Below are 9,748 nucleotides of genomic sequence, written 5' to 3'. Positions count from 1 at the left end.
AAAAAAAAAGTGGGGCAGACAGATTGATAAATAATAACAGACTCGCTCTTCAATCACTTATATCATTCACTTCAGAAAGAAAGAGTATAAAAATAATTTGATATTATTTCATGTTAGATTGATCTCACATAAATAGTTTGTTATTTCTCGTCTTACTTCTCTCACTTCATCACTGGCAAAAGAAAAAACGAACACTGTAAGATGGATACACCATGATTTATTTGGCATGTTTCATAATGTCCAGCACTTATGATGATTGCATAGAATCAGCACCAGCATAAAAAACAACAACATTAAAACAGATAGGACTTTAACCATACATATATTTCTTCAGATCTTTACCAAAAAATTGCATCTTATCCTCATTGTTCCATTCTGTTATTGATTGCTTATTCTTGGCATGAATAATCATTCTATTAATTGAGTCAAAATTAGTAAATTGTTCTATGTCAATAAAGCAATGCTTATAAATTATTCAGAAAAGTTATTGAACTAAATTAACAATATTTGATCATAATTTGTTAAATGGGCTAAGATCTATATTACATGTACTATATCTTTACAATTCTAAGGTGTTTTAAAGAAAAACCAACATAAATTGTGAATTTTTCTATTGATTCACACTGGCACCAATAAAAAAATCAGTTATGTTGATAATATGGCCTTTTTCTAATCTGTTTTAAGCAGCTCACTCGAAAGTTCTACACCATAATCTCAACATTGCACATAGATAAATGCTGGAAAATTTAATACAAAATACATAAAAACTTGAAAGAAATAATTGGTTTTCTACAAAAATTCTGTTTGTGAGAAATTGCACTAAAAAATTTACATAACAAAATACCTTGTACAAATTTACATGTTAGTTCACAAAATTTGAAGTAAAAAGTGCTTGACATAAAGCAAATCTTGGGCTTATCCGATTTGCCAATATATAAAACATACTGCAACTTAGGGAACACTCAGTAACAAAATAGGGGAAACCTATATTTATATCAATTATGACGCTAGTTTGCATCGCATGAAGATGAAGATAACATAAGTATACATGTACCAGTCTTATAATGTTAAATTGGTTGGCAGTTGTAAAGGGCTCTTCTTGTATTGGGAGTAAAATTTCCAAAGTTGAGATTATATAATAATTTGTCCCTGCCTCAGATAAGTGAATGGGTGAAAAGGACTGTTTTGACTATTTTATAGGAAATGACTAAGGGTGTACAAAGCCAAACAAAAGTGGACAAGCATTTAACAATAAAATCAGATTAATTAGAGATCTCTTTATATTTCTTCATTTCATTCTTTTACCAAATAAATGTGTCAAAAAAACCATGTGATATTATTTTACTTGGTTAATTTCTACTTTTACGTAATACTGAAACTCTTTGGTGACATTTATTTGAGCAGAAACCACATGAAAAAATACCCAATTTGGCACATGAAAATAAGTAGAAACTAAATCATATTTAGAAAAAAATATAAATTTTGCTATAGCACATGAGCATGTATTGTCCTTCACACAACTCCCTTCAGAGAGATTCTGTTTGCTTTTATATTTAATTAAATCCTATATTCAATACAAAAAGATAACTATCCATTAATACAGTTTGAGACTTGGAAGTTGAGTTTTTACACAAAATAGATGGAGACTATAGAGTACATATATCTATGCAGCTGACTACTGTATTTAGGCACTTGACAATATAGACTGCCAAACATAAATATACTGAATCAGGCAATAATTTTGTGAGTTTATAAACAAATTATTATACAAAATTGTAAAAAGCTATATATTATGAGTTAAAATGACCAGTTGATTTGTCATGTTACAAAAAGGTTGATTATTTTATGCCCAATCTTTCTTGATTTCAAACTTCCATGTCCATTTTAGATGTTCGTTTTTATCATCATCAGTAAATAAACTTTCGACCTTGTAATCTCCCCTTGCTAACATTCCTGAGGGTGCATCTTCTATAGGTGTAGACCAGGTATGAGCTTCTGCCTTGGGTGGGTAACTTCCAACCATGAATTTTGATGTATCCACTGAAATATGGTCAAGTTAAAGTTTAGTATAACTTTCAGAAAGTTTTATAATAATAAGTTTATTGACATATTAATTGTCATATAACAATTACAAACACATACTTACCTTATAGGCACTTCTAAAATATCCTATAATAACTATTACAAGTGTAAATAATAAATTTCTATTATCATAAAAATTATATCATAGAAATTCATTAAGAGAACCAAAAACGTAAAGCTTCAAATTAAGTTCTTATAGGATCTATCACTTTATCAGCAAACCACTTAAATTCATTGTGAGAGTAATATTCATTTTTTTAACAATTTGCAGTTCTTTATTCTCACGAGTAAAAAAAATTCCATTGATTTGTTTTGCTTTATCTGTATGATAATGAATAAACAATTTTAAACAACATATCTTATGCTAATAATGATGAAAATATGCATCCATGTGCAGACGTCTTTGCAAAGGACACACTCGATAATTTACATCCAATAAATTTTATGAAAGTATGATGATAAACAACACTGATCATGCTGGCAAAAAAATAAAATGAATGAAGGAAAAAGAATTTCTCAAGTAAATAAAAATAATACCAAAAAGCTTTTTTTTCATACACAACCAAGCAGGAGTGTTACAACATTTAACATGACAATGCCATTGCGTGCATACATTGGTCCAATGGATATTCATTGCATTCCACCCTTTACTCTGGACATTAGATAAAAAAAGCTGCACAAAATCTATGAACGTATATTTCTGGACAAAAAGTATCAAGTATACTTGTCAAAATATAAATCATGCATAAAAGATTTAATAATGTAAAATGCTAGCAGTAATCTTGCAAATATTTTGAAGTTCTCGTATTAAATTTTTAAATTTTGTTTTTAAATCTGTCATATAAAACTATGTCAACAGCTTACTTCAAGACTTGTAGCGTTATTTCTTTAAGCATTCCATAATGTGATTTAATTTTATTCTTTTTTTTCATGAAATACAATATTGTGCTTTAATCATGTTAATTGCTAAACTAATATAATATTAAGACCTTGCAAAGTATTTTTTCCAGTGAATTCAGTTTATATGTATAGTCAAAACTATGATATTTATGTATATTTTATTTTACTGCAAAACCAATTCTTTCTATTTTTAAATAATAAGATAATATATTCAAAGGGATTTTGTGCTAACATCCAGAGTAAATTGTAACATAAAGGGGTTTCACAAAATCTGGTTACGCCACTTGCATGCACAAAATACCTTTAACACCCTTTCTGTATGTTTTCTGGATATATTTTAACCCAGAAACAAGTTCTCCTTTCTGGACAAAGAACTTTACCCTCATTTTATATGGGGCAGCTTCCTTTATTGTGAACACCTGTTCTTTTAATTTGGATAAATCACCTGTAAAACAAATATACATTTTAGTCTTTACCTTTGATGCCTTTTCGATATGTTTTCTGGACATATTTTAAACCTGAAACAATTTCTTTTTTCTGGACAAAAAATTTGACTCGCATCTTGTATGCTGATCCTTCTTTAATTACAAATACTTGGTCTTTTAATTTTGCTAAATCACCTGAAAAACAACAATTTGCAATAAACAATTAGAACATTTATAATATGTTTTGTAATGTTTAACAAATTAAACTTGAAAGCAGGAAATATATTATTACATGTACATCCTGGATATAGACCAAACATTGATAAAAAATGACAAAAGCTCTACTTGACTTCTCTTAATATCAATTTCCTCATCATTTCAAATTCAACTGCTGAAAAATAAACTATATACATGAAGAGGTCAACAAATATTATGTCAAGTTATTAACATTCTTAAGTCTATTACTTTTCTAACCTAAAAGTCGTGTGTAAAGATCAAGGTCAATATTTAGGTAATCTTTTATCCAAAAATGACAATAAAACAAAACTAAAACCAATTAAAATCATGGTAGACTGACTTTCAAAAACTTGATACTTGAAATCATTAAATTAAACAAGTCAAACTTTTAAGCAGCATTTTTTTTTATCGCCTTTTTATACAAAATTTATAATGAATTTAGATGTGTTTCTACAATTGTATCAAAGTAGCGTCTCATCATTTTTACATTTAGGGATATAAATAATGACGATACAATTTTGTTTATCGACAAATCAAATTATAAAATTGAATTTTATATGTCATTAAGTCAACTTTTTTTTTATTTATTGGAGGTCACAAGAGACAGGCAAATGAATAGAAAGAAAATATTCTCATGTACTACCAGTGATCTAACTGCCAAAAGTCATTAACCTGCAAAAATAAAATTTTGAGAAACACATTCAAAGGATATATGAATGTTGTTAAATGCAGGATTGTCAAAATACATGAATGCATATAGCAGTGTATAAGTCAACAAAATATTGATTTTTGGTTATTATTTAATTGACCTACTTTTTCCATTGTGTAAGAATACAGCACTGTTAGTTTTGCAAATGAAGTCTGAGAACCATGTGTTTTGGACCACCTACATGACCTAATTCATGATATTGGTTACTTATAAGTCAGAGGTCAGAAACACCAACTTTTCATATTAATTTTATCTCTTAGTATGAAATACAAACATAAATAAAATCTCCATCTAATGAAATAGTCTTTAGATAAAACAAAAACCTCATGATCATGTTATAAAACATTTTGTCAACTGCTGTCAGCAGGAACCTTCTTGTATGTAATGTTACTCATAAATCATATCATTTTTTCCCTTTAAGACATTATCAGAAACTTTGTCATACATATTGCTTCTCATGGTACAGTGTTATTACCTGTTAGATCTAATGTTACATCGTCTCTATCTTGGACAACTAATGCCAACTCTGTTACTATAACTCGACGTGGGTCATTTGGGACTGAAATTTAAAAAATTGTTGTCAATAAACGATTAATATACATTATAACTATTTAATAATGACATTACTTGCAGTATACATGTATGTTGGACTGTTCAGACAAACTCATAAAAAAAGACATGCCAATAAGTACTCCAACACATTTCATAGAAATACTTTAAACTACATCTACATATACAGTGAAACTTCTCTAAACCGGTCCCTCTTAATACCGGTTCTCCCTTCATACCGGCCAAATCAACAAGTCCTGGCCGGCGTGTATGTAAATAAACGGTCAGGTAACCTTATAAAACCGGCCACCCCTTTAAACCGGATACCGGCCGATATTTGTGTATTTGTGTAATCAAAATCAATAAAATATCACCTCATAAAACCGGCCTTGTCATTTGTAATCATTAGTCCATATAAAATAATGTTATATAAACAAACAAGTTAATCCGGTCAATTAGGACACCTGCATGGCCACTGAGTAGTGTTTACCTGTCAATGTCAAATCAATACCCGAATAAATTATCGGTTGAGAGATTATGATCTTCACCCACGCTAATCAATGATGATAATTAATTTTTTATTAAATGTTTTAGCTTGGCTACTTTATTTGATCATTTGAAAAAAAAAAATTTAGGCAAATTACAGAAATTAATCACTTTGATCTTTCAAAATAAATCGTAAATAGATAGTGCTCATACTTAATTGGAAAATGTAATGTTTTATAAGTATAAAATTAAATCTTAGTGCCTATAAAATAAATCATTTATATGTATTTATGAGCATGTCTACGTAGCGCTGTAATGTTTGTGTACTGCTTCTATATTATTATCACCGTATGGTACCGATGATGAATGTGTGATTAACAACAACAAATGGAAGTTTTTAATGACCTTGACTGGCTATACTTTTTTTTATCTTTATTCTAGGTATACAGCCCTTGCACGGTCGGTAAAGTGTGATTAATATATGTGGTGGTGTTTAACGACCTTGACTGGCTATACAGCCCTCGCACGGTCGGTAGTGTGATTAATGATTTCAATAACATAATATTTCGATATTAAAACTGTTTTGTTATATAGTTGTATTTTATTTGTTATTCCTGCAAAATAAAAAAATAATAAAGATACAAATGATGTTTTAATATTTATTTCATAATAAATTTAGAATACGAAGCTAAATTTACACAACAAAACAAACTTTATGATTGAGGTACAATACATGGTCAAAAATACAAATGCACAAATATTGAAGGGAAGTAACTCTTGTTAATTTGAAATTCAACAAACCGGCCACCCCTGAAAACCGGCCGAATCCCGTGGTCCGACGGGCGGCCGGTTTTGAGAAGTTTCACTGTATATCCTATATAAAGTTATGAAACATGAGTGGTATTGGTGTATTATGGATTTATTCTGATTATTTTATTTGGTGGAGTGAGGAAATATTGTATTTTTGTGATTATTTAATTTAATTGTTTTTCAATGTTTTCATACAACTACAAGCCTTTTTAAAATTTGTACTTTGTTGAACAGTTAAATTTGCAGTTTTCTGAAACCCACAAAAATTGACATCCCACGAACATGACAAATAATTACAGTACACAGTCTATCAATTTATTTTTAATCTGTCACTGAGAATAATCAATCATTTTTTTGACTGTATCAAAAATCTAAAAGAGGCAAATCCCTGAGTATAATTAGTAATAACAAATCCTTGTTGTCCTAAACAACCAATATCATTAAAAATATAACAACTTCAATAGAGAAGTGTATCATTTAAAATTATGCTTCATGTTTTACAAAAAAACATTAATAAAAATTTGATTGATATAACAATTTAGATAGTAATAATTCCTTTAGATCAATGGTGTGCTAGTGATAAGTATTGAATCATCATTTTCTGAGCTTCTTTACATTTTAATATATACATAAACCTACATGGATCTTGAGCATCTCCACCACCTAACAAGGCCTGTTTATATTTATTGAGACTCTCATCCTCCTGATCTTTTTTTAAGATGTTTTCCAATGGTTCAAACTCTGGTGGTTTATATCCAGGAGCATTAGTATCCTCCTCATGTACATCTTCTGGAGCCGGATTTGCCTCAGATTCTGCCATTTTAATTCTTCAACTGGAAGAAAATAAAAAACATGGTGAAAGAGAAATTACAAAATGTAGCAACAACAAAATAAATATTTAAATACATGTACATGTATGATTTACATTCTTAAGTTCATTGATATAAAAGTGAGGCAGATACAAGATACTAAATGTGAACTCTGGTCTAGAAATATATATCTTTTTCAAATAAGTGAAGAATATACAGAAAACAGATCAAACGTAATTCAGTGGTTATCCTTTGTTGCTGAGTTACATACTAGTATTTGTTTTTTTGTTTATTTTTTTAATACATTAATTAGGTCACTAGTTTTCTCGTTTGAATTGTTTTACTTTTATCATTTCAAGGCCCTTTATAGCTGACTATGCGGTGTTGGCTTTACTCATTGTAAAAGCCTGTACGGTGACATATTATAAGTTATATGGTGTGCAACTGTCCCCCTACGTATCCATAGCGGAAAAGTAAAATCCATAGGGGGTGATGCCACAAGCCAAACATCCTATGGAGGAGCATCAGGCTAGTGAACTTCAAGTTTATTGTGAAGGCGGAGAAAGCGAGAAAAGCAATCGAATTGAGATGACCAATGATAATCTGTTTATCGCTACTTTTATGCGAGTAGCATGATATGAAAAATTATCACAAAAAAAAGATCAAAGGAAAAATGCATAAAATAGCAATTACTGTATCCCTCTTATTGTATTATCAGAATCCTACATTTGTATATACCTTAACACTATTTTTCCGGTATTACTGGATATCACAAAATTTCCTGTATAATATTGACGTCATTATGGAAAAGTGATTGTTATACATGTATGACATGAAAAGTTCAAGCGGGCAAATTCTCAGGTCAAGCAAGACAGATTTCCAAATAGCGATAAGGTGTTTATCTAGCTTCTCATTGTGTGGTGCAGTCCGGTGTAACCGCGCTCCTAAGACTTATGACTTCACTTCATTTAACTGATAAAACCAATAATTGGATAATATTGTGTGAACACATTCATAACATACATTTATTTCATAAAATCTTCTGTTTGTATGGTTTCGCCCTCAAGATTTTGTGTAATGTGTGTCCAAAATTAGGGAAACCCTGTTCTGAGAGTTCCTCCAATGACCTGTGATTTTGCACATTCCTGTCAAAAATAGCTAATTTTGAATAAAGGAAAGAATTTCTACTTCGAAATATTGCTGAATTTGAACCAAACACACTGCCAAGGATGCAGAGCAAAAATTATTTTAATCTGATTTAAATTTGACATAAATAAAACAAATTTCATCTGATGATGTAATTTTTTTAATGGAAATTGGCAAAATATTGTAAATTATGGGATTGCAGTTATTATCTAACTCTTGAACTTATCAGTTTTATTGTTTTTTATCCCTTCGGAAGGCTAAAACAATAACAAGAACGATTTTATTTGTGTTTCTTTTTTTATATGACGAAATCAGCTAATGCGCTGTATCACCGGCCGGGCAGACAGGGACTGCACTGAAATAATAATGCTTGTAATTACAAGTGTCCCGCCCGATTTAGTTTCCCTTTCACCAATTACGCTTAAAATCAGTTAATCCTGCGTCAAGCTAGGACCCAATGAGACCCACTTTGACAACAAATGTGTCACGTTATTTACTCTTGTTCTTAAAACAAATATCTTGGGTAACATGATTTTTAGTGAAATGCAAATTTTGTTTAAAATTATGTGCTTCCCATATATAGAGCTATACTTCCATTCTACCCTTATTATGGGGACGAAGTCCCCAATAACAGTAGAAAATTCAATAAAAAAAAAATTCGGGAAAATTTCCCGAATTTTTCATTGTACTAATGAACTCAAAATCGTTCAATTTTTTTTATGTCATGTTTTGAAATCCCGGACCTGCGCAGAAATGTACAATATACTTCCTTTTTCCGGTCTCGTTTGTATGAAACTTTGAGTAAAATATATATTTATCAGTCTAGTATAAAATAGGAAGGAACGCGCAATACTTATTTCATTTTTAATAATTCCTTGATATGAAAAAACGTTACCTAATGATAGCGTTTCTTGTTTACATTGCATATGACGTCATAATTTAAATAACGTCACAACTAAAATCCCTAACAACAGAACCAAAATCGGAAACGTTACTGTATTTCCGTGTCTTTTTTTTGGACAAATAATTGAGTTACAAAATAATAATTCATACAGACTTCGTCCCCATTTACAGGTAATGCCTGCTTCATATTAAACTCAAATTTTAATCTATCCTCTACCATTAACTAGACTCCTTTAAGTAAATGAAAGTCAGTTATCGTAGCTAGTAGTATCCAGTTTTCAAAATAACAAAAGCAGGAAGTGGACGAACTCATCAATATTGACAAATGATTGATGATGAGACAAAAAAACGCAATTTCTGGCAGGAGCTGGTAGAATAAAATAGTTTGTCAAATTATTAAATCAAGCCTGAAATGTCTTTAAATGTGAAAAATGGTTCAGCGTTACGTATAAACGGATTTTCTTTACCAAAATGTAGCTTTCTCTTTCTCCCCCTTCGAAGCCGGTGTGGGTTGATTTTTACTTCCGGTGGAATACTTAGTTTGAAAAAATAGTTCTAAGGTATTTACTTTATCATTCCGAAAATACAAAGGATCAGGATCAGAATAAAAAAAGAAGATTTTATGGACAGTCATTTATATGAGGAAATGGATCTTTGTGTTTATTTTAATTCACAGTAAAGTAAAATAAATC

At 30.1% G+C, this 9,748-nt stretch overlaps 1 protein-coding gene across 3 annotated transcripts; it reads right to left on the bottom strand.

Annotated features, from left to right (window-relative positions):
• Positions 1-201: 201 nt before the first annotated feature.
• Positions 202-9,610, bottom strand: LOC139488170 (rho GDP-dissociation inhibitor 1-like). Of its 3 annotated transcripts, none has more exons than XM_071273608.1 (5): positions 9,524-9,610; positions 6,838-7,031; positions 4,829-4,912; positions 3,284-3,427; positions 202-2,040 (listed from the first exon to the last, which is right to left on the bottom strand). In XM_071273608.1, the coding sequence occupies exons 2-5, from the start codon at positions 7,016-7,018 to the stop codon at positions 1,844-1,846; spliced, it is 606 nt and encodes a 201-aa protein (XP_071129709.1). In that variant the 5' UTR covers positions 7,019-7,031; positions 9,524-9,610; the 3' UTR covers positions 202-1,843. The 3 variants fall into 3 exon arrangements, with proteins under 3 accessions (XP_071129709.1, XP_071129707.1, XP_071129708.1); XM_071273606.1 differs by lacking the exon at positions 3,284-3,427 and adding an exon at positions 3,459-3,602 and having other exon boundaries at positions 9,524-9,606; XM_071273607.1 differs by lacking the exon at positions 3,284-3,427 and adding an exon at positions 3,459-3,602 and having other exon boundaries at positions 6,838-8,751; positions 9,235-9,590.
• Between the last annotated feature and the right edge of the window lie 138 nt (positions 9,611-9,748).

Source organism: Mytilus edulis, chromosome 9 (genome assembly GCF_963676685.1).
Source record: "Mytilus edulis chromosome 9, xbMytEdul2.2, whole genome shotgun sequence".
Lineage (NCBI taxonomy): Eukaryota > Metazoa > Mollusca > Bivalvia > Mytilida > Mytilidae > Mytilus > Mytilus edulis.
This window is presented reverse-complemented; position numbering and strand designations above follow the sequence as displayed.

Coding starts and splice junctions, on each gene's coding strand:
- LOC139488170 (XM_071273608.1), bottom strand. CDS start 7,018: ATGGCAGAATCTGAGGCAAATCCGGCTCCAGAAGATGTACATGAGGAG. Junction 3,428..4,828: donor TGTAACATTAGATCTAACAG/GTAATAACACTG, acceptor TTTGTTTTACAG/GTGATTTATCCAAATTAAAA. Junction 2,041..3,283: donor ATACAGAAAGGGTGTTAAAG/GTATTTTGTGCA, acceptor ACCATATTTCAG/TGGATACATCAAAATTCATG.